Source organism: Carassius carassius, chromosome 37, assembly GCF_963082965.1.
Source record: "Carassius carassius chromosome 37, fCarCar2.1, whole genome shotgun sequence".
In the NCBI taxonomy this organism is placed as follows: Eukaryota; Metazoa; Chordata; class Actinopteri; order Cypriniformes; family Cyprinidae; genus Carassius; species Carassius carassius.
The window spans coordinates 8,601,725-8,627,278 of record NC_081791.1 but is presented as its reverse complement, the minus strand read 5'-3'; the positions used below and the strand labels follow the sequence as shown (position 1 = coordinate 8,627,278).

At 42.3% G+C, this 25,554-nt stretch overlaps 1 protein-coding gene across 2 annotated transcripts; it reads right to left on the bottom strand.

Annotated features, from left to right (window-relative positions):
* Positions 1-86: 86 nt before the first annotated feature.
* spo11 (SPO11 initiator of meiotic double stranded breaks) lies at positions 87-25,554 on the bottom strand. 2 transcript variants are annotated; one of them, XM_059527317.1, is made up of 13 exons: positions 25,292-25,549; positions 25,094-25,207; positions 8,914-9,002; positions 7,393-7,459; positions 6,770-6,878; positions 6,570-6,656; positions 6,240-6,276; positions 5,424-5,533; positions 5,254-5,353; positions 4,002-4,039; positions 2,845-2,921; positions 629-740; positions 87-538 (listed from the first exon to the last, which is right to left on the bottom strand). In XM_059527317.1, exons 1-13 carry the CDS (start codon positions 25,381-25,383, stop codon positions 419-421), a joined length of 1,152 nt encoding a protein of 383 aa, XP_059383300.1. In that variant the 5' UTR covers positions 25,384-25,549; the 3' UTR covers positions 87-418. The 2 variants fall into 2 exon arrangements, with proteins under 2 accessions (XP_059383300.1, XP_059383301.1); XM_059527318.1 differs by lacking the exons at positions 87-538; positions 629-740 and adding an exon at positions 747-2,044 and having other exon boundaries at positions 25,292-25,554.

Here is a 25,554-nt window from a genome sequence, read left to right as displayed (position 1 = left end):
ATAAAAATAAGACAATAAAAAAAACTGTAAAAAATAAAAAATGCCATCAGTAAATACTGTCTTGCACAAATGTCACACACCAGCCATTGCATGGTTTAATCCTTTAATACTTAAATTAATTAGTCTGTTACATAAGGATTTTGACAAAGAAAGGGAAGAGTTCATTTATTGAGGTTATTCCATTGCATTATATTCACAGCCAAAGCAAATCTGTAACATTCCAGAGCAGTTTCATCATAAAGGCTCAAATGATTCATGGCATATCTGAACTCATAACTCAGTCTATGGTGACGGGTATCTAACATAACAGCTCATCTAACATTCAGCAAGAACACACTGGAATATCTGCACAGTATTCAAGCGTGCAATTCATGCAGAACATGCAGATATAAACAATCCAGCAGAGAGCAGCAGATGCTCATATCCAGCCTCCGTAGCGCAGTTTATTTGGCAGGTAGACTCGAGTGAGGAAGTGTGGGGCGATGGATGCCAGGCACTGTATCTCAGCTTTCTGCTTCAGTCTCTGCATTGTTTCTATCTGAGAAGTCACACAAACACACACATTCTTGGATCACATTCTAAGAGGACACATCTTTGGGCTTATCTTCTGTTGCTATTGAGATGGCACCTCTCTCTCCCAGGCAGGTTGGCAGCTGATGTAGTCTCTGGTCCTCAAGCTGTTGATTTTGCTCTCATCTGCTTGAGAAAATGGAATAAGCATTTCCTCTGGGACTCTGTACCTGTGACAGCCATATACATAACCAGACACCATGAGAACTCATGCACGGATAATTATCTATTATACATGATCTAAGCAATTTACATTTAAGACTACATATACTCTCTGCCCACTTTACATAGTACTAGAGTTAATAAAGATAAGCATGTGACTGGAACTAATGTAGGGGTTCATTCTAGGTTTAATACAAGGTTAGTGTTAAGTTGATACTATAAAATACACCAGAAACCATCTGGACAATTTGAGGGTAAATTATGACATAATTTTCATTTTTGGATTAACGAGATCAGAACTGACTGTAAAGTTTTCAGACACTTAACTGCAATTAAATGAAAATGTATTATAGTTTAAATTGAAATTAAATGCAGTTAGTTGAACTTTAGAATGCTTTTGACCCACTTAAGTAGGACTCTTGCATCTTAATATGCAATTTCATAATTCTATTGACTTTGAAATATAAGTGTACTGCTGAATGTACTGACAAGCATTTATGGTAAAGATAAATATACTTGAATGTCACTTCTGTTGAAACTTGCATGTATTTAGATATAATTACACATTTGTAATGATGAAGGTGCAATTTAGAATATATTAACTTTAAATGTAATATTTAATGACTCTACATTTGAAACTATAATCAAGTACTTCACATGTGATTTACTTACACATCAAAACAAGTGCAGTTCTTTAAAGCACAACCAAATATTATTAAAACACAATTATTTAAAATTACTTTGAAGTCAAACGTTTAACTTGACATCAGCTTAACACCTCAAATAAAGCACGTTTTAACGGTATAATGCGTGTTTTTATAAAATGATACGCTTCACTATTCTTCTTATGAAGAAAAGGACAAATCAAAATGAGTTTTTGTGTCATCATTCCTTCTGGCTCTCAGACACGATCCTAAAGTGTCGCAGATGTTGAACAAAACATCAGAATTGGGAAGGCGTGTGAACTCGGAGACACCATGTGTTGATTCCCACATCTGAGAAACTTCTGATGTGCTGACATTTTCACATTTCAGAAGGCACAAATATTAGAATGTGCTCGCTTTACACTAGCATTGTGCTAAGAGCAGGTCTGTTCATTTATCATACTCTGCTGTAGCAGATTAAAACTACTGCGTAGTCCATTAAGTCCAATGCATTTGTAATTTCATCTACAAATGATGCTTCTTCTCAAGCGGTTTTCTCAAACATGACATCAGTGTACTGCGATCGCATGCACACGTGCAGGATCTCGGTCCAGTTGTGTTTCTGGGATGAGGTGGAGCAGGAAGCTGGCCGCATGAATGTGCTGATGCTGTCGGAATCAGAACGAAAATACCTGAGGATGTTTCCAGTGCTTATTTGAATGCATGCTGAATTCACTAAACAGCTGGCCATTTGTACATTTCAGTACAAAAACTGCACCTTAATCACAATCCGGACTCTAACCATTGTTTTACTGCATTTTCCAATGAAAAGAGGTTTATTATATAGATTCATCAAGTACTGTTTGCCAAAATGAATGTTGTGCTGGAAGAAAACTGAATTTGACTTGTAGATGTGTATTTTCTATGGATCAAGGCAGCAGTTCTTTATTGAATGATGACATTAATCCAATTAAAATCATCAAATGAAGTGGTAATTTGGCATATATTAAATAAAGTGGACAGAATTTGAAAGAGTTGACTTAAGTACAGATGAATATACAGATCCAGTAAACTATGCCAGATTGAGGTAGTCTGCTGAATCCGGATTGGAAGATGGAAAATTGCAAACTGGGATAATTATTTTTTGGTAGTGTGGCCACTAAAACACTTTTAAAAGCACACAAGTGATGTAAGCATTTAAAGTGGCCAGTGTTGAACATATCATGTACGTGGTGCCAACAAATGCAGCTAAGACTTCTTTCTACTGTGTATTTCTAAAAAGAGCTTCTGGTTTCTGAGGTCCATGACAGTTGACACATCCACTTAAAAATAGCCTTCAAGAGGAAGGAAATAACAAACAGCAGCAGCAACAAAAACCAAAACAAAAAAACCCAGAAAACGGAAACCAGAGCGAGCCCAGCCTCAATCACGAACCACAAAGCAGAGTAATGAGTTGACGTTCCCAAACCTCTGGATGTCTGAAGGCAGGAGGCCCAACCACAGCACACTGGGGACAGTCAGACTGTGGGCCTCGAAGGCCAGAGACTGAGGACAGATGACAGTTAAGAGTTCATAAAGCTGGACAGACTTCATTTTGGACATTAAATGAGCTCACATGACTTACTAAAGCAGTTGAGTCTTGAAAAATTCTAACCAAGTAAATCACAGTCAAGCCAAAATGTATTTAGACACTTGCAACATTATATCACAGTTAATTTGCTATAGTTTGAAAATGGTAATAAAATATGACAAGAACTGTTTCAGAATGAATTGATCTTGATAATATCAGATAACTTTGATAGGAAGGTATGTAATGGAATACAGTCAACCAAAAATTATTCAGCTGTACACAATTAGATAATACCAACTTAGATCAACTAATTACCAAGTGATGTTTAATTTTGTTCAGTCTGTGGTGTAAAAAGTTCGCATTAGCAGTTAAAAAACGCTTAAGCAAAACATGGTCAGGTCAAAGTGTCTGAATATTTTTTTATTCCAAGTTTTACTGATAGTTCACTGTTTGAAGAATTTTGGGGTATAATTTGTCACAGGTTACTTTATTTTGCTATCCTCACTTACATAAATAAACTATAGTGTCCTGCACCCATTAGTAAAAAAAAATATATATATATCAAAAATTATATCTGGTGTCTGTGTATGTGTGAAAGAACATATGAAATTTGACTCACTACATTGATGTTTTCATGTGCTGAACACATTATCATATTGGTAACACTTCAGTATATGGACCAATTCTCACTATTAACTAGTTGCTTATTAGCATGTTTATTAATAACATATTGGCTGTTTTATTAGTTCTTATAAAACATATGCTCTGCGTGACCATATTCAACATCCCTAAAATATTCATTAAGAAAATGATTTTTACTGTAGAAGATTCTGTACATGAAAGCGGGTTAAACAGCCAAACTGTAGTCACATACTCTGCAGATGTGTCACACACATGTAGAAACGCTTTACTTTTTCCACAGGGTAAATTTTAAGTTCATGAATGAGTGCTTCCTCTTTTTTGTCTTGCCACAAAGAGAGAAGAATAATTACACGTCGTCGCAATGCAAAAGCCTTACTGGAAATTGCACAGAAATAGCAAGAAACAGGACTTACCCGTGAGCCGTACTTGTAGATGCACATGATCTCGATGCCTGGGGGAAGAAAAAGAGAAAGACTGATTCTGCAATCACCACCAACATACCCTTGCAATTATTCTTTGGGACTGCTTAATTCACCCTAAAACAAAGTCAAGGATTACACATGCACAGAGAGCGCTGGAGTCATTGATAATGACAGTGTCAGAAATAGCAGGGGCCTCAACGCTCCTCATGCTAAACCGTACTGGACCTGCCACAAATGAAGATCACTGCAGGGCTGCTTGTTCTCAAAGAAACCATCAGCTCTGAGAGCACCTATGCTTGTTGTTTTTGCATTAAGTGCATTTGTGTGTTCATAGTTCATTGACTTTACTGAGTATAAATTACATTTTGCAGGGATCATGATGTTTGTGAGGTGACCTGAACACTGAATATTCAAGAATTTTCATTGAGACCTTGAGAGGAAGTTTGCTTGACCTAGTAAGCATGATTAAAGGAATAGTTCACTCAAAAATGAAAATTTGCTCATAATGTGCTCACCCTCAGGCCACGCGTACATGATTTTGTTTCTTCATCAGTACAGATTTGGAGAAATGTAGTATTAAATCACTTGCTCATCAATGGATCCTCTGCAGTGAATGGGTGCCGTCAGAATGAGAGTCCAAACAGCTGATAAAAACATCACAATAATCCACAAGTGTAACCCACACCACTCCAGTCCATCAGTTAACATCTAGTGAAGTGAAAAAAGTGCAAAAAAACACATCCATCATCAAGAGGTTTTTAATTTCAAACTGGTTAAAATATTAGCTTCCTCCAGTGAAAAAGTCTATCCGCTGTTGTCCTCTAATATCAATTTGATCTGTGCATATTGTTTCTCCTGATTCAGACAAGCAATATTATAGTTAGAGGATTCGTATTTTTTCATGAATCAACAAAAAACATCTTGTATAATAATTGATTTATTACAAGCATGCAGCTTTTCACTTCACAGGCAAATAACTGATGTTCTGGAGTGGTGTGGTTTTCTTGTGGATTATTGTGATGTTTTCATCAAGTGTTTGGACTCTCAATCTGACGGCACCCATTCGCTGGTTCTATTAAGGATCAAATGATGTAATGCTAAATTTTCCAAATCTGTTCTGATGAAGAAACAAACTCATCTATATCTTGACTGACCTAAAGCGGAGTACAATTACAGCAAATGTTCATTTTTGGGTGAACGGTTCCTTTAACAATCATCTCAGACCCAGTGTGTGTGTTTGTACCGTATGGATCAGCATCCACCAGAGCAAAGACAGGGATGTTTAGCGTGTCCCACAGTTTCCTCACCATCAGTCTGCTGTTGACATCAGGCACACCTTTACCCTGACGGACACACAAGAACAAACATTCAGGCCTTGACAACACACAGCACTGATCTGACAAAGATGCTTACAGTTATGATGATGCAGGGAGAAAGTCTGGTGCAAAAGGCATCATCCAGTAGTCTCTGGAAAGTTGCATCCTTCTCCACTATCAGAATGAATTTCGCAGCTGATACAATGTCTTCACATTGCTGAGGAATGTAACCGATAATACAGCAGAGAGCAAAATGATCATACAGTCTTTAAAATGTTTTTATTTGTATACATTAAAGTCTACAATCTATTCCATGGAAGAAAAAAAAAAGTCATACAGGTTTGCAACCTCATTTTTCAGTGACCTATCCCTTTAAAAGCTCCCATTCATTTTGTGCAGCAGTGACGTAACTTTAATGTGAATCATTTCAAATATTCTGTGATACAGGCCTCTATTGTGCCAAAAATCCACACATTAACACACAGAACAACTGTAAGGCACTTGGCAATGGTCAGAAAATATTTCTAAAGCTCTGTCTCGGGTGCTGGTCCCTCTGTAATACAATTACCGTCCAAACCAGTGTTGACTAATACAGTTAACAATTATTTTCAATAATTGAAAAAAAGCTGAAATCAAATTAAATTTCAATATTAGATGAAAACTTTGTGTAATTTTAGTACCTTTATGTGCTTTTGTCATATAGGTTTAATTTTTAAAGGAAAATTACAATTAAAAAAGAAAATATAAATGTAAAATATTAATAAATACTATAACAGCATATAAATAAAACTAAAACAACTGGCCCAAACACCAGTCCACACAGGGATTCAGAGACAAACCGAAAGATAGATGACCACAAGGGCGTAGGGTGGCATTCATATAATGACATGGTTAAAGTAAACAGGAAGGATACTTCTGATCCCATTAACATTGGAAGACACCGGAACCGCCTAAAGGGAAACAAGAACAGAATTATAAAAACATTTCATATTTCACAGCAAAAATAGTCTTGCATGGAAAAACAAACTCTTAACTTCAAAGAAATAAAATGACTGAGTAGATTCAGAATGGTGTGTGTAAAGTGGAACAGCAAGCTGATGTTTGACAGATACAGTTGAAAATCGTTGCTAGTAGAATTATAGATGAATGCTCGTGGGCAGAAGTGGATTATATAAATCATGCACTGGCATACAGTGAGCATTAAGTGAGTTAACAGAAAGGTTGGCTGGCGATCTGGACTCACAGTGGAGCTGGAACTGCAGTCCACCTTCGTGCCATCTTCCTCCAAATAGCACAGATCACCTGAGATGAAGCCTTTGGATGTTGCACACTGTGAGGATTATTAAAAGAAATGATTTACTGTGAACACATTCTCTTAAGTGCTTATGAAAAAAGCAGTGTATAAAAGTCTGAGAACTTCAAATCTCACACACATGCACGTACCACATGCAAACTCCTGCGAGGAACCTTGAGCATGCACGAGATGTCATCCAGGATGGAATCCAAGGTCGTCTGGGACCCAAACAGCTGTGGATCGTTATAGTATATGTCCCTGACGGAGAGAAAAGAAAACATTTCAGTGCACAGGTGCACTTGACAAATCACGTCATAAAAATCAAAGGTTCCACCTGCTCCCTATATCAGATGATTTATGATGCTGTTTGCTGATTTATAATCAGATCATCACTTACATCCACAGGTGGTTTCAATGAAACGCTCCGCAAAAGCTGACAAAAATGTTAAATATTTAGACACGAAACAGGCAATAACTAAAAGGCATTGGAGTAAAACTTGCCAAAATACAGATCTTGGGTAGTTGACATGAAATAGTTCTAAGAAGTCCTGCAGTACGACGAGCTGAACTCCATCTAAAACATTTTTAGTTTTTTTTTTATAATTTTTATACAAGTAAATATCGAGCTCATATTTTTTGTACTTTAAAAAATGTATTTGTCTCGACACAAACCATATAAAGTGAACCATTGATGGTTAACAGTTAATAAAAACTTAATAAATACAAACATTGCCCAAATTTTAACATAATGTTTGCATTGAATATCACTTACCTCTTTGTAGCATAGGAGTCACTCTGTACAAGTTTGTAAATAACAGACAAGAGCTTCAAAGTTAGGGCTGTAAAACAGAAACATATCAGATACGGTCATAACTGACAATGTTAGCTCAACTAGAATATTTCATTACCTTCACAATGCGATGTGCGCATGGTTGCCAGAGGGCTGCTGTATGGTTTCTTAAGCCCTATTCGGACGCTAATTATTTCTCATGGGGACGCAAGTTTTTTTCACCATTTAAAGAGGGTAGTCGGCGATTTCATTGCTGCCCGAATCCAGAATGTCTGTGTTTTTCACTCACGACACGCAGAAAAATCCCTGGCTGAATTACAGACTGTTTTTTGTCAAACACCAGGGTCGTGTAGTAATTTAATTGCCGTCCGAAACCATATCTTTACAAAAATAAATCAATTAAAAATTGAGTGTTTAAATTCTTTTTGACCACGGCCGAACACTGTGCGTTTAACATCATAATAAGTGATTTGTCATACATTTTACACAATCATAAGAAAAAACTGGTAGATACGATTCATTTAATTACAGCAGAAAATCATGTGACTAGCCACGTAAGCAGCACGTTCATGAGTTCGTAGGATGCTCGGATCACAGAACATGCTTCTCCACTGGGAATAAATCGCCATCCCAATCCATGAGTTTTTTTCACTGCGGTGCCATGAACATTTATTTTTACAGACATCCACATGAGAAACAATTACCGTCTGAATCAGGCTTAAGATGTTCTTAGTGGTTTTCGGCATGTTGCTATGTAGTATGTTGTGAGTGGTTAGGCCCAATCAAAACAGCCTCTATGATACACTCCAAGAAAAGTCCGAAAAAACCAAGGCTAAGTGTACTGCGTTAACAAGAAGGTATTTTTGTACTGAGTTTTCAGTTGTTTTACCTGTAGTTTGAATTGCAGATTGCATTGTGTTAAATTAACAGATAATGTCCAGTAGTTTTTACATTTCTTCTACAGATTTCTTACTTGCATTGTATTTTGGTCTCTATATCTGATTTGGTCCATGTTTAAATGCAAGTATATTGGATTTTTTGTTCTATAGTTTTATTGTTCACCGGTCAGATTCCTTTACAGTTACAAATGAATGTAACTGTGAATGTGCCATATTCAGACAAAGAAACACAGACAACAGAACAACAGACAGCAGAATGGAGTTATTAGAGATACGTAGAGTTGTTACAGTATATTTCTGTGTGAGAGGAGTGCGTAAGCTGCGCATCAGCTGCTAATAGACCAGTTTGGAGTGGACGTCACAGTTACGTCACTTGCTGCTGCGTGCGCATTGTGGTGGCAGAAAACCAAGAAAAACACTGGGAACGGTGTATAAGTCAGGGGGAAGGGAAAGGGAAAATTCCATGAAATAAGAGAAAAATTATATCAGTATAGGTATTGGGTCAGTACTGGAAAAAGTGGTATCATTGCATCCCTAATGTGATTACTTTTAAATTATCTGTAAATATGAATATGTAAAAGCAAGTAATCCAGAGTGATCTTACCAAATCTGGTGGCTGATGAAGGGCAGTCACATCGGAGAGTCCTCACAGGGACATCTGCCTTCTGAACTAAACCAACAGACTCGTGAAATCTGAAAGTAATAGCAACATCAGTCTTACTCTTATCATTTATTATTTCTATTTCCTTATTTATTTTCAGAAAACTTGTTTTTGTTGGTTAAGATCACTTAAGTCATAGCATGCTCTGAAATGTGCACAAATAAAGATGACAGATGAAGATGACTTCAGGAGTTACTTCATGTTTGGGTGTACAAGTGAAATGTTTTGGGGAAAACATCTTGATGTCTCATAAAATACATCTTATGATGATCATAACAAAATGCTGCTCTAGGAAAAAGTACTGTGAGGTTTTATTGTTACGCCTGATGAAATAATTCACTTAAATGAGTGTTTCAATCTCTTATCTGCTATTAAAACTATCAGTCATTTTGCAAATCCACAGGACACCTTTATAACAGCAATAAGGCAAAATCCAAGTCATAAGTTATCAGGCCCCTGGCCTCAGAGGGAAACCGCAGGAGGAAACCTGCCTTAAGCCTTAGGGAGGGCTGATGTAGATCTGACCAGACAGTTTTCTTTGTTCTGCACAAAAGCTATTACACAGCGTGCACAGTGAAAACCTCTTCAGGATTTAAAGTCTGTCTAGGTCCAAGGTGGGGGGGGGGGGGGGGGGGGGATTGGGGGCGCGGGGTTAATCCTCTCATGAAATAACACCTATTTAGAGCCAGGAAGTTATTTCATTAGAGAGGATAAAAGTTCAGACAAAGTACTCCAGTCATATAGATAGATAGATAAACTATATAATGATAGATAGATAGATAGATAAACTATATAATGATAGATAGATAGACAGATAGATAGTAGGGGTGTGATGAGACACTTATCCCACAAGACGAGACACGATACTGGGTTCACGATAGGGCTGTCAAAAAAAAAAAATGCAAATTTCGAATATTCATCGAGTTTAAAATAAAAATTCACATTTGAATGCAAAAACGTTGCATTCGAATTTTAGGTGTGCATTAAGGAGGCTGCCTTATAAGCCCCAGGTATACTTCACATTCTGTGTTCGGTTCCGTCTCGTCTCGTCTCGCGCACAGCCGCGTCCGCACAACTTTCAAAGGCAGACGAGCTCTCATCATTCACCTCGCGTACGTGCACAGTCTGCGCAGACTCAAAAAACTGCCTGCACGCGGATGACGAAAATGACATAATGCGGGCGGTCGAAGTATACTTGACCTTTATCAGTGGCGCACGAGATGCGATGACGATGTAAAAGTCATTGCGCTATAAGGCTTATGTTAGCCTATTCAATTGAAGCCACTAGAAAAAAAAAGAGAAAATCAATGTGGAGAAGATCTTGCTCACATCAAAACTGAAACCAAGCCGTTCACACAGAACGCATATTTTGCACATTTTCTAGAGGGACACCGTTGGATTCCCGTCTCGCACAAGAGAGCCGCATGTTTAGAAAGACATGTAAAATGAATGTAAGTTCAACTTTTTAAAAACATATCTCGCGAATTTATGGTGGGTTTTTGTTCCCCATCCCACTGCATTTCATGTTTTTAAATAAAAAAAATTTATTCTGTGTGGCTGGCTTTCCGCCCTTTGTATTAAACTATGCATGCATACATGACGCTGCAACTTAATTATAATTGGTTTATAAACATTATTTTAAATATTATGTATTTTTTTTTTTCACAGTCATGTTTTCTTACACTTTGAATAAACGTGCATTAGTAATATTTTGCTCGATGCACCCTCTTGTGGCCTCAGGAGAGAAGCCGAAAGCTTTTCTTCACCTTAACTGAAATTATGCATTTTAAATGTGAATATAATTTGAATTTTGATAATATTTAAGTACACAATTCAAATTGAGTTTTTCAGCTATTTTGACAGCCCTAGTTCACGAGAACGAGACAAGAAAACCTCAATGTTGAAATATATAGGGTAAAATAGTATTTTATTTAACTGAAAAAAACACAAAATGGAAAAAAATGTAAGTGCATTTTGAAATCAGCTTGTACTTTATGAAATTAAACATCTATTTAAAAAAATTGTATGAAGTAATAAACAACATGTAAACACTGCAGAAGGTATTGCCACAAACTCAACTGACAAGCAAGTAATTGCACAAATTATAAATAGCATGGACGTGCACAGACATTTTGAGGGGCAGGGGCTCAAGTGAAATAAAGGGCACTTCTCATAATTAGTTTTTTTTTTTTTAAACAAAAAAGTATATATATATATATATATATATATATATATATATATATATATATATATATATTAACGCAACTCTGACTTCCTTTTAAAAAAATAATTAAAAAAGTTAATTAATTTTATCTTCCTCAAACTCACGCAATTGTTTCATTTTCAAAAGATGTCTACAAAATAATCCGTTCACAGAAACCATGGTCTCCTTAGTATTCACTAGGTTTATAGAGCAGCAAAGGAAACCATTCCACAATGTGCATGTTTTGAAAACATTTTCTATGCTACTAGTTTCAAGTATATATGAAGAGTTCAGATGCAAAAGCCTCTGAGTGCCATCTGAAATTTTCTTATGAGCTTTTTTTCAAGCTCGTATTTAAGTTCAGTAATTTAACTGAAAATGACAATTAATAGGTAATTTTCATTGCCAGTAATGTGAAATAAGTGAACATAAACATACAAGCTTGATAAAAATGATCATTATTGAAGGAAATTTCAGATGGCACTTAGAGGATTTTTCATCTGAACTCTTCATATTTAGAATAACCTAAATAACTGCATCAAACAGAGGGGCGTGTTTTACTAATAATTTGTTTATTTTTGCACAAGGCACTACATCGTTTTAATTATTTTGGTGTTATCAGAATACATAACACTTTAAAATTAAACATACCAAAATAATTGAGTAAAAATTCAATAAAAGCCAATGTCATGTATGTATTTGTGGTGGTATGGAATACAATTTTATAAAGGTTTCGAGGAAATAAAAAAAAGTTAAATTACTTAAATAGTTAATTTATAAATATTGTTATTTTTAAAGTTTAATGTTAACTTATTTCTACTCAGTTTTATTTATTAATGTACCAGATGCAGTTACTCAGATTTACTACATTTTTTAGAGTGTATTCTCCATCTGTTTGCATCTGTAGATTTCTTCTCAATTCACCCATTTAGATTTCTAAATTTCAGGGGGAAAGACTCTTGATGTAAGTCAATAACTGGGGACGTTCTGTATGCAAATTAGGCATCAACTAGTTAAAATGCGCACATTTGCATCTAATTGACAGGGAAATGCAGGTAAATAGGATAAACAAAATAACTAAAGCATATCGCCTGGTGGTGATATATGCTTATTTTATTAACTTATTTTATTACATGGCTTGGTTGAATTCCAATGTAGAATGCGGTCTGTTATAACCAACAGACCGCTGTGTGGAGTATAACAGACCGTTGCCATGAAAAACAGAGCGTTGCTATGGACTCCCAGGATTCTAACCGTAGAGACGGAGCGGACTATTTTCTTTAGCGGAAGCAATACAATCGGGTTTAACAATCGGGGGAGAGGGAGAGGGAGCGCTTCAGAACTCCTGACCTGATATTTAGATACTATATTTCAATAAATATATTTGTTTGACAGGGAAGCTGTGTGCAAACAGAAATATATATTATTTTTCAAAAGAAAAAAAAAGCATCCCAGAAAAAAGGGCACTTTCTCTCCAGGAATAAAAAGGGCAGGTGCTCAAGCCCCCTTTCATATCTATGTGTGCACGTGCCTGATAAATAGTAAATAAAAACAAATAATAAACAACACAAATATCAAGTTTATTATTTAGTAAACTGATTTCCACTTTAATAAAAAAAATTATATTATAAACGTATCCATTTAAAAGAATAAAGCAGTGGTTCCCAAAACTGGGGGGCGCAGCAAGAATGAGCCATAGTTAGGGCCCTATGAAATGCATTTTATTTTTTCCTAAATTTTGTTTTACTTAATTTTTTCAAAAATTCTGTTTTTTTTTTTCAGTTTTAGCTGTTCTGTATTACTTTTTTCAGTTAAAATTTTCTCAACTTCTTTTTAATAGTTAAATTAAATTAATTAAAAGCATGTCTAAATTATTAAAATCATAAAACATATACATTTTCACATCAATTTATTAAACATTTTGTCACAGGGTCTGGGTTGTGTCCCTGGGTTTCCACTAGATGTCCCCCTTTCTCACGGTGTCTGTCACCTTATCACTTCCTGTTCCCTTATTTGGTCACCTTCCTCCTTGTTAGTAATTGATTGTTCCCCACCTGTCTCCTGTTCCCTCATTATCCTTCTGTGTATTTATACCCGGTCTGTCTGAGTCTGTGTGACGGAGTCCTTGTTTAATGTTAAACGTTAATTCATGTCCGTCATCTTGCCTTGCCTTGCCTTGCCTTGCCTTGCCTTGCCTTGCCTTGCCTTGCCTTGCCTTGCCTTGCCTTCTTGTTTAGTTTATGTTTGGATTGCTCTTCTGGTTTTCGACTCACGCCTGGACTGTTTATTCTCTGTGGATTAACCCCTAATAAAGACATACCCGCAATTGGTTCTCTCTCCTGTGTGTTCTGTAACACCGATCGTGACAGAAGGACTCCGTCCCTCTGAGATCCAGCGGTATGTCTTTTTCCCGTTCCCCAGCCAAGATGGCGGAGCGGAGAGCTCAGTATCTCCGGCTGATCGCCCTCCGTCAAGAGGGCAATGAGGTGGGTGCCCTGGCACAGGTGTTCTGGTCCCTGGCCGAGGGTATGGGATACAACGATGCCGCCCTAAAGGACTATTTTAATGGCGGGCTGGATGATCCAGTGTCTCAGGAGGAGATGGCGCAGTTGGAGACACTGGAATTCTGGGAATTTGTGCGCTACCTGCAACATCGGCTTCGGTGGGATTCCCCAGCCACTTCTGTCTCTTCCGGCGGGGTGGTCGTCAGCCCAGCACCACTGCCCAGGATGGCAACCAGCCAAGCGCTACAACCCAAGATGGCCGCCAGTCCAGCACCACTGCCCAAACTGGCCGCCAGCCCAGAGCCACAGCACAAGATGGCCGACTCAACGCCTGAGTCTCCAGACAAGGTGTCACCGACTCGCCAACATAGAGGGCGGAGGAGGAGGAGACAGGCGTCTACCGTTCCTCAAGGCCCAGAGGACGTTCCCGAGGCGGTGCCCGATGCTGTTCCGGAGACCGAGGCGGTGCCCGATGCTGTTCCGGAGACCGAGGTGGTGCCCGATGCTGTTCCGGAGGCCGAGGCGGTGCCCGAAGCCGAGGCGGTGCCCGATGCTGTTCCGGAGGCCGAGGCGGTGCCCGATGCCGAGGCGGTGCCCGATGCTGTTCCGGAGGCCGAGGCGGTGCACGATGCTGTTCCGGAGGCCGAGGCGGTGCCCGATGCTGTTCCGGAGGCCGAGGCGGTGCCCGATGCTGAGGCGGTGCCCGATGCCGATGCTGTTCCGGAGACCGAGGCGGTGCCCGATGCTGTTCCGGAGGCCGAGGCGGTGCCCGATACTGTTCCGGAGGCCGAGGCGGTGCCCGATCAGGTCCCAGTGGACTCTCCAGAGTCGAGTCAGGTCCCAGTGGACTCTCCAGAGTCGAGTCAGGTCCCAGTGGACTCTCCAGAGTCAGGGCCAGTCACTGATGACCTTCCAGAGTCAGGGCGGGTCACCGTTGAACGTTCAGAGTCAAATCAAGTCACTGGGTGGGCTGCTGCTCGGCCCTGTTGGACTCCGGCATCGACCACAGGGGGGTGGTGGTCATCCGCTCCGCCCTGGGGGACCCTGGCGTCGACTACACGGTTGTGGTGGTCCTCCGCTCCGCCCTGGGGGACTCTGGCGTCGACCACGAGGACGTGGTGGTCCTCTGCTCCGCCCTGGGGGGCTTCCGCTCTGACCACACGGTTGTGGTGGTCTTCTGCTCCGCCCTGGGGGGCTTCCGCTCTGACCACACGGACGTGGTGGTCTTCTGCTCCGCCCTGGGGGGCTTCCGCTCTGACCACACGGTTGTGGTGGTCTTCTGCTCCGCCCTGGGGGGCTTCCGCTCTGACCACACGGACGTGGTGGTCTTCTGCTCCGCCCTGGGGGGCTTCCGCTCTGACCACATGGACGTGGTGGTCTTCCGCTCCGCCCTGGGGGGCGCCTGCCCTGACTACACGGTTGTGGTGGTCTTCCGCTCCGCCCTGGAGGGCTCTGGCCTTGACCACAAGGGTGTGGTGGTCTTCTGCTCCGCCCTGGGGGGCTTCATGTTTTTTTTTTAGTTTGGTTTTTGTGTTAATGTCTGTCCCTGTTCCTCTCTGTGAGCCTGGCCCTCCGTCCCTCCCCCTGAACCTCCTCTGGTCCTCCTCCCTCCTGGTCTCTCTGTTTTGTGTCTACACTTCTGTTATCTGTTCGCCATGATTTTTTTTTCTGGCCCTCCGTCCCTCCCCCTGAGCCTCCACCTGTCCGCCTCCCTCCTGGTCTCTGTTTTGTGTCTGTCGTGGAGCGTCTGGGAGCCGCTCCGTAGAGGGGGGGTACTGTCACAGGGTCTGGGTTGTGTCCCTGGGTTTCCACTAGATGTCCCCCTTTCTCACGGTGTCTGTCACCTTATCACTTCCTGTTCCCTTATTTGGTCACCTTCCTCCTTGTTAGTAATTGATTGTTCCCCACCTGTCTCCTGTTCCCTCATTATCCTTCTGTGTATTTATACCCGGTCTGTCTGAGTCTGTGTGACGGAGTCCTTGTTTAATGTTAAACGTTAATTCATGTCCGTCATCTTGCCTTGCCTTGCCTTGCCTTGTCTTCTTGTTTAGTTTATGTTTGGATTGCTCTTCTGGTTTTCGACTCACGCCTGGACTGTTTATTCTCTGTGGATTAACCCCTAATAAAGACATACCCGCAATTGGTTCTCTCTCCTGTGTGTTCTGTAACACCGATCGTGACACATTTAACAAAAAATACGTTTAGGGTCCTATAAAATGTTTTATTTTTTCTTACTATATTATGTATATTGTTTTATTGTCAGCAAATTCTGTTTTAGCATGTCTAATTATTTTAATGTACAAACAACTTAATTGATTAAAATGATTTTTTCTAAAAGTAGCATTATGATTTTCCCCCCTCATAAATTCTGTGTTGTGTATTTACATTTTTCTGGTTATCAAATGAAGGCATAAAACATAAATTTAATTGATCGTTTATCTTTAATTATTGAAAATTAGGCAAACTTTATTTTATTTTTAATTAACAAATGGGATTTTCTATTAAAATTAATACATGAAAGAAATGTTGTGTGATTACAAAATAATGTTTGTTTAATTTTTGTGGTAGTATAAGTAGTAGTAGGCTATGTACATTACTTTCTACTGAAAAATAGTACGGACTTTTATTTTGATGGGTTGCCACTAATACCTTTACAGTTCTGTGTATGTGATATGACGCTAGTTTAACTCAAATCAAATGGTAAAACGCTCATGAAGTGACTCTCAGAGCAGTTCTGGAGATGTTGTTCATGTGTTCAAGTCCTCATTTAGTGAGACGGCAGATGCTGAAATCAGTGCGAGCTTCAGTATGTGGGCAACGTTAGTAAATGAAACCGTGCGTCTGCGCCATTCATTAACAGAGACCTCTTTATTTAGTTTGCAGATGACACGACTGTAGTGGGTCTCATTAGCAACAAAGATGAGACAAACTACAGGAGTGAGGTGAGCCGCCTGGCCAAGTGGTGCAGTGACAACAATCTCTCTCTGAATGTGGAGAAGACGAAGGAGATTGTTGTAGACTTCAGGAGAGCACACACTCAACACGTTCCTCTGACCATCAGTGGGAAGTCGTGGCCTAATGGTTAGAGAGTCGGACTGGCAATCGAAAGGTTGTGAGTTTGAGTCTCGGGTCGGCAGGAATTGTAGGTGGGGGGAGTGCATGTACAGTTCTCTCTCCACCTTCAATACCACGACTTAGGTGCCCTTGAGCAAGGCACCGAACCCCCAACTGCTCCCCGGGCACCGCAGCATAAATGGCTGCCCACTGCTCCGGGTGTGTGTTCACAGTGTGTGTGTGTGTGTTCACTGATCTGTGTGTGTGCACTTCGGATGGGTTAAATGCAGAGCACAAATTCTGAGCTTTGGTCACCATACTTGGCTGAATGTCACGTCACTTTCACTTTCACCATCAACGGTGCGACTGTGGATAGAGTGAGCAGCACCAAGTTCCTGGGTGTGCACATCACAGAGGACGTCTCCTGGACTGACAACACCGCAGCACTGGCCAAGAAATCTCAACAGCGTCTCTACTTCCTCCGCAAACTGAGGAGAGCCAGAGCCCCGGCCCCCATCATGTACACCTTCTACAGAGGCACCATCGAGAGCATCCTGACGAGCTGCATCACTGTGTGGTACGGCGCCTGCAACGCGTCCTGCCGAAAGACTCTGCAACGCATAGTGAGAGCAGCTGAGAAGATCATTGGTGTCTCTCTCCCCTCCCCAGGACATTTATGGAACCCGTCTCACCCGCAAAGGTAGCTTCTTCAGCCTGCTACCATCAGGGAGGAGACTGCGGCGTCTCCAGGCCACGACCAGCAGACTGAAGAACAGCTTCATCCACCACGCTGTCAGGAAGCTGAACTCCCTCCCGAACTTGCCCCCCCTCCCCTCTTCTGCCCCAGGCACCACTGAACTATGAACCCCCCCACCCCCCCACTAATATACGATGACATGCACCAGTCACTTGTGCAGCATTGGTCTGCTCACTATCTCATTCTCCATGGAACTGACGTCATTCCACTACCTCATCAGTCAGTTAAATAAAATAACTGCCCTTGAGCCCTGTCACTTTAATCAGACTTAAGCTTTTGTTTTTGCACTAAAAAACCTTTTATCTGCTGTTGGAAAGGCCGAGTCATCGTCAGCAGAGAGCGGGACTGTATGAGCGGGACTGTACAAGCAAGACTGTGTGTGCAAAGTGTGTCAATAAATATATACCATAAACACACACATCTAAATACTTTAAGCAACCTGTGTACTGCTGTTCTGTGCATAGCCAAAACTGTCAACAATAAACCTCCTTTGCATCGAACTGATCGAATCCATTGTGTTCTGATCGACACCCCATTGAGGAAAGCTAGAAAATAATAAATCCTCACCTATTACAGTCCAATACTTCTATCGAATAAATGGTCCTTCGAGCCGGATCTGGCATTCCTTAAGGACAAAGAATTGATCAGTATCACTATGCAACCTGAAGAAGCATCTTCACAGATTGTCAGACCAAAACGTCAAGTTCATCTTCCTGCTTACCTAAGAGATTATGATCTTACGACAGTACATCATAGAGCAGGCAGCCAGCCGGTATCGCCTCACACAATACAGCATACACAGTGGCTTGGAGATGCTGCAGTGAACATCTCTTCACCTTCTACCAGAGGAACGAGTCCTATAAGTCAAGGTCCATGGGACACATAGTCGGGGAAAGGGATCCTTTTATCCAAGGAATGGATAATATAGAACTGCAACAACCTAGCACCATCTACGCTCCAGTGCAGCCAGTTAATAGTCCTCAGAATTCTCCATATCATCGGCCATGGGAAAAACATCAGTCCACGCCGTTGCCAAGTACATCTTTCCCTGGACAGGATAGACTCCTCCCACATCCTGGAACGGCATCCTACAATCCACACTCCATGGTGTCTACATCTTTGCCCCCACCTACCTAAGGTAAGCATCGCCAGACAGACTACACAACAGCGTCACCTCTAAAGCCACACCAGCCCCTTCCTGCCACAACAGGTGACTCTAAAATGTTAGACATTCTGGGAACAATGATGGGTGAGCTTCAGATAATGAAAGATCAGATCTTAGCGGCGGCACCTACTAAATCACATATTCGGCCAACCATGTGTGGTGAACATGCTGGCCATGATTTCCCTTCCTGGCAACATGCTGAAAACCCAAGTCACCCTCTTTATCAGAGAACAGCTCTTCCTATGCCGGGCCTCCAAACAGATACTCCTGTCCCTCACTGGCATTCCAGGACATTGTATAAGTCCCCTAGAGAGTCTTCAGATTACCCTACACAGGTGCGTTCTCAGTCCCAGCAACCCACAGGGCCACAGTTAGTACACAGAGATCCTTATGCCTCTAACCTGAATCCTGTAAGACAAGAAACCACTTACCGAGGTCCAGTGCCAACCATACCCAACTTTTGTACTAAGGACCCCAGTGAGTTTACTCGTTTAAAGATAGCTCTTGAGAACCTTCTACCATCAGATGCCACAGAGCTGTTCCGGTACCAAATCTTGCTGGATCATTTGAAGCTAGATGAAGCTCGTCTGGTGGCAGATTCCTATCTCAATTCACCATTTCCGTACTCTGCTACCATGGCTGCTCTCAATGAAAGGTTTGGCCAGCCTCACAAGTTGGCACTCAAGAAGATTGCCAAAGTGATAGATTCCACAGATATTCGACGAGGAGATACTGAGGCCTTTGACAAATTTGCTTTACAGATTAGGGCTTTGGTGGGTATGTTGGAAACTCTTGGAGACGAAGGTGAAGCCGAGCTTCGTTGTGGGTCACATGTAGAGAGGCTGCTGAGTAAGTTACCTGCTGAAATGAGATCAGGATTCCGAAGACAGATGTACCACCGTCCTGGGTCTGTGTATAACCTTTGTGAATTTTCACAGTGGCTCCAGTATGAGGCCTGGTGTCAAAGCAGTGAGACACAGATCAGTTACAAGAGCCAGAGACCAGAACGCTGGAGAGAAACCAAACCCACTGCCCGTTCAGCTACCATCCTTCATGGAGTGGACGACATTGCCACAAAGATACCCTCAGCACCGTCTCAAGTTAGACCAGTTAAAGTGGAGAAACCTAAACTCCCACCTAGAGCTTTTTGTCCTTACTGCGATAACGAGGACCATTATCTTAGTCAATGTCCCACTTTCAAGTCCTTTGATAAACAGCAAATGATTGAATGGATCCAGACCAATCATCGTTGTTGGCGCTGTGGACGTGCACACCAAGCAGCCCAGTGCACACTCAAGAAGCCTTGTAGCATCTGCAAAGGGAAGCACTTACAAATCTTGCATGAGGTCAACACAAAGAGTACCAGAGAAGGTTCTTGCCTTGTTAGTTCAACCACTGAGACTCTGTACTTGGATAGACCCACCGACTGCAGGCGTGTTCTCCTAAAGGTCATCCGGGTCTTGCTGCGCTATGGAGGCAAGACGCTCGACACCTATGCTGTCATGGATGATGGGTCCGAGCGCACTATTCTTCTTCCTGATGCTGCCCATGAGCTTGGTATACAAGGTCAAGCCGAAAACATAGCCTTACGGACCATCCGCCAAGATGTGCAGACCATCAGTGGAACCACGGTTACCTTCCACATATCTCCTGCCACTCAACCACAGAAGACCTTTAAGATCAATGCAGCATTCACTGCGAAACGTCTTGGTCTGGCTTATTACTCCTATCCTGTCAGTTTGTTGAAGTACAAGCATCTCAAAGATCTCCCCCTGCAGGCCTTTGAAAGAGTGAGTCCTTTACTTCTCATCGGAGCTGATAGCACCCATCTAATCACACCAATTGCACCTGTCCGAATTGGTCCACTTGGTGGTCCGGCCGCCATAAAGACAAGGCTAGGATGGACACTGCAGGGACCAGCCAGGATCTTGGAGACTAAGTTGCAGCCACAGCAGTGCCTTTTCCTGTCTCTCACCCCTGCGGAACTAGAACTCAAAAGAGATGTTGAAAGGCTATGGCAACTTGATGTTTTGCCTTTCCGTTGTGAAAAGCAGGTGACAAGGTCCAGGGAGGACCAGGATGCCATTAACCTCTTAGAGACCAGGACAACTCGCGTGGAGGTGAATGGAATATTACGTTACGCGCCACCCTTGTTGCGCAGAAAGGCTTCACCCTCCTTTAGTGCTCCGAAAGAGGCTGTGGTTCCAAGTCTCCGGAGTATGGAACGACGACTAACCCAAAATCCAGAGAAAGCAGCCGTGTACAATGCTGAAATTGAAAAGCTGGAACTGAATGGAGCAGTTACCAAACTCTCAGCTGCTGCAAGCACTATGGCAGGGGAGACCTGGTATATCCCGCACCACTTAGTCAGCCACAATGATAAGGACCGTATTGTGTTCAATTGCTCTTTCCAATATAAAGGACTGAACCTCAATGATTCCTTGATGCCTGGTCCAACCTTGAGCCCTTCTCTGTTAGGTGTTCTACTTCGTTTCAGAGAGCATTGTGTTGCTATCAGCGGTGATATACGTGGAATGTTCCACCAAGTTCTGCTCTTACCTGAGGACAAACCCCTTCTGCACTTTCTCTGGCGTGGCATGAGACGCGGCGATCCCCCTGACGTCTATGAATGGCAGGTGCTGCCGTTCGGAACCACGTGCAGTCCCTGCTGTGCATCCTTCGCCCTCCAAAGACATGTCTCATCGCACAGCACAGCGGATGAAGATGTGAGACATTCTGTGGAACGCTGCTTTTATGTGGATAACTGTCTACAGAGCTTCCCATCTGCTCAAGAGGCACGGCGGTTACTAGACAAACTTCGTAAGCTGCTAGCGTCCGGAGGGTTTGATATCCGTCAATGGGCCAGCAACGTGCAAGAAGTCGTCAGTCACTTGCCACCAGAAGCCAGATCTCCCAAACTAGAGTTGTGGCTTTCACAGAATAAAGAAAACCCACGTGAATCCACCTTGGGACTGAATTGGCTCTGTGAGTCGGACCACCTAGGATTTAAGCATAGACCTGTTACTTACAGTGCTCTGACGATGCGGAACATATATCGTGTGTTAGCAAGTCAGTATGACCCCCTTGGTGTAATTCTTCCTTTCACCACACGAGCCAAGGTGATTGTTCAACAGCTCTGGATTAAGAACAGGAACTGGGATGATCCACAACTTCCCGATGATCTTCAGCAGGCATGGAGGGTGTGGGAAGCTGAGCTTCAGTGCTTACCTCTTGTAGTACTCCCTAGGTGCTACATTCCATCCAGCATGGACAACTCAGAGGTCACTCGGGAAATCCATATCTTCACCGATGCTTCTGAGAAGGCTTATGGGGCAGTCGCTTACCTTCGCTCAGAAGATCCATGCGGGAAGGTACACCTTTCATTCCTCATGGCCCGATCACGTGTTGCCCCACTTAAGAAGTGCTCAATTCCTAGACTGGAGCTGTGTGCTGCTCTAATAGGAGCACAGATGGCCAAGCTGGCTGAAAATGAGCTCACCTTGAAGATCCAGAAGGTCACTTTCTGGACAGATTCAACAACTGTCCTCCACTGGTTACATTCCGAATCCTGCCGCTTCAAGGTGTTTGTGGGCACTAGGGTGGCAGAGATTCAAGAATTGACTGACCTTAAAGGGTGGAATTACATTGATTCTGTCAGGAACCCTGCGGATGATCTTACCCGTGGTAAGAGCCTTAAGGACCTTATTGAACCCAATCGTTGGATCCAAGGGCCAAAATTCCTCCTCCAATCTCAGAGTACTTGGCCAGCACCACCAGTTGTGCACAGCTTAGTGCCTGATGATGCTACGGAATTAAAGCGAAGTGCCTTCTGTGGCGTGGTTAACTCAGCAGCAGTGACAGCAGATGGTAGCAAGTTTAGTAGCTGGAAAGACTTGGTCGAAGCAGTAGCACAGGAGTTGCAAGGGGCGGCAGAACAAAGTGGCTCCCCTCCAGCCAGTGCTTACCAAAAGGCAGAACTGACCGCACTGAGACAGGTCCAGATGGATAGTTTTCATGAAGATTACCATTTGTTGAAGAGTGGTAAACCTGTTCGTTCTAGCAGCCGTTTACTTTGTCTCTCCCCAGAGTTCGACAGAGCCGGTGAGGTAATACGGGTTGGAGGACGATTAAGGCGGGTGGAAGGATTAGAACCAAGCACAGTACACCCTATTGTGTTGGATTCCAGTCACCCTAACACTCAGCTACTCATAAAGGAATATGATGCTCGCCTTTGCCATCCAGGACCAGAGCGAGTGTTTGCGGAGCTCCGTCGAAATGTGTGGATACTGAAAGGGAGAGAAGCAGTGAGAAAGCACCAGCGAACATGTCTTGAATGCTGTAAATGGAGGTCGAAGCCAGCCTCCCAGAAGATGGTTGATCTCCCTCCACCACGACTTCGGTTGTTCAAGCCTGCTTTTCATTCAACTGGAATGGACTGCTTTGGACCTCTTCTGGTCAAAATAGGTCGTCGGACGGAGAAGCGGTGGGGACTTTTATTTAAGTGCTTGACCACCCGGGCGGTGCACCTTGAGGTGCTGACATCTATAGATAGTGATGCCTTTCTCATGGCACTACGTCGGTTTATAGGTCGCCGTGGAAAACCTGCAGAGTTATACTCGGACCAAGGCACCAACTTCCGAGGTGGTGAGAGAGAGCTTAGAGAAGCATTCAGTCAGCTCAGTGGTGATCTGCAACAGCAGCTAGCGAAGCAACAAATTAGCTTTCGTTTCAATCCTCCAGCTGCTCCACACTTTGGAGGGGTGTGGGAACGTGAGATTCGTTCAGTAAAGGCTGCACTTTATACAACCCTGGGCTCAGAATCAGTAACCGAAGAAGTGCTTCAAACTGTCCTCATAGAGATTGAGGCCATCCTCAACTCCAAACCTCTTGGTTACGTTTCAGCAGACATTGCTGATGCAGATCCGATCACCCCGAACTGCCTTCTAATGGGGCGGCCGGATGGGTCCCTACCCCAAGTCATATATCCAGTGTCTGAGCTCCTAGGAAGACGGAGATGGAGGCATTCCCAAGTATTGTCTGACAGATTCTGGACGGCCTTCATAAAGTATTACTTACCTGACATGCAGGCCAGGGGAAAGTGGCAGAATCCATCAGTAGACATCAAACCCGGGACAGTTGTCATGCTTGTTGACCCTCAGTTACCCCGTTCATTGTGGCAGATCGGGAGAGTGCTTAATGTCTTTCCGGGGGCTGATAATCGAGTTCGAACGGTCGAGGTGCAGATTAAGGACAAAGTCTACACAAGACCCATCGCTCGACTGATTGTTCTTCCTGAGATCCGAGATGAAGTTGATAAAAGCCACACTAGTGATTAACGATAGTCCCTATAGTGTCGGCCTTTCAATGGAGCAAATTTGTAACCAAATTTGGGGGCGGCTGTGTTGGAAAGGCCGAGTCATGTGCGCATGCGCTATTTACTGTCAGTCATCGTCAGCAGAGAGCGGGACTGTATGAGCGGGACTGTACAAGCAAGACTGTGTGTGCAAAGTGCGTCAATAAATATATACCATAAACACACACATCTAAATACTTTAAGCAACCTGTGTACTGCTGTTCTGTGCATAGCCAAAACTGTCAACAATAAACCTCCTTTGCATCGAACTGATCGAATCCATTGTGTTCTGATCGACACCCCATTGAGGAAAGCTAGAAAATAATAAATCCTCACCTATTACAGTCCAATACTTCTATCGAATATCTGCACTGTTGTTCACTTCATTGGTTTGCACTCTATCTGCCATTTGCCTTACGCTGCTTTATTTAACTTTATTTTTAATTTTATTATATGTCTTTTTTTACATTCCCTTATTGTATAGTTGTATATTTGATCTCGATTTTTAGGCTTTAATGTTAATGTTATCTGTGTGCACCGGGGGGTCTGAGAGTAATGCAATTTCGATTCTCTGTATGTGGAAGAATTGACAATAAAGCAGACTTGACTTGACACGCAGAACATGCAGGAATCATGTTTAAAACGACTTTTGCTGCTTTATATTTACAAATACATATCATGATTTGATTTAAGTGTAATGACCTAATCTTTATTGATTAATCAATTCAAAGTTTGACAAATTCTGTGACATTCCGCGTTGACGTTTATGACTAGATAAAGACTGTGTAATTTTCCCGCTTATCATGCGTCCACATGCCTTGATGTGAGCATAAAATATCTTACCACCACCACTGGTGAAAGGGCAAGTGTTAATGCAAATATATTTGAAAGACCTGTGCGAGGATATCACACAGGTAAAGAATATCAAGACAGATAAACAATATAATGACAAAATGATAGATAGAGATAGATGGATAGATAGATAAACAATATAATGATAGATAGATAATATAATGATAGATAGATAGAAAGATAGATGGCTACTGCATGTTTTAATGAGGCTTTATAAATAAATACACACACACACCTGACATTGTCCCAGCTGGATCTATTCATCACTCTCAGCACAGGAGCTTCTCCTTCAGACATACTGATGACTATCGTCTGGATGACGCTCTCAATGCGCGTCAAAACATCCGGTCTGTGGATGGGGGAGAGTTCGTACACAATTATACCGACCAAACAGACCAGAGACGATTAAACCTGCTATTTCTGCTGCTGTCACCTGCTGATGTCCTCCTGGCGTTTGTCATCCTTTCCCAGACTCTCGCGCAGAGTGTCTCTTAACTTATCTACCTCAATAAACTGGTCAGCCATTTAAATGAAGAATTAGAACCCTAGTCGAGATGGCTGCTGATGTTTTGTCTCGCTAGCTGTTGTTTGTTTCTAAGTTGAAAACAGTTTAGCGGTTAGCAGCAAGTTAGCGCGTTAGCGTCAGAAGGGATGAAGCTAATCATCGGATTGGGATGCGCAGATAATAACTGCCGC

What these genes read in the sequence shown, in the direction of transcription:
- spo11 (XM_059527317.1), bottom strand. Translation starts at nt 25,383, where the DNA reads ATGGCTGACCAGTTTATTGAGGTAGATAAGTTAAGAGACACTCTGCGC. An exon ending in TTCATCAGCCACCAGATTTG is followed by an intron (nt 7,460 to 8,913) that starts GTAAGATCACTC and finishes TCTGTTTTACAG; the next exon opens with CCCTAACTTTGAAGCTCTTG. An exon ending in CTCCCTGCATCATCATAACT is followed by an intron (nt 5,354 to 5,423) that starts GTAAGCATCTTT and finishes TGTGTCCGTCAG; the next exon opens with GGTAAAGGTGTGCCTGATGT.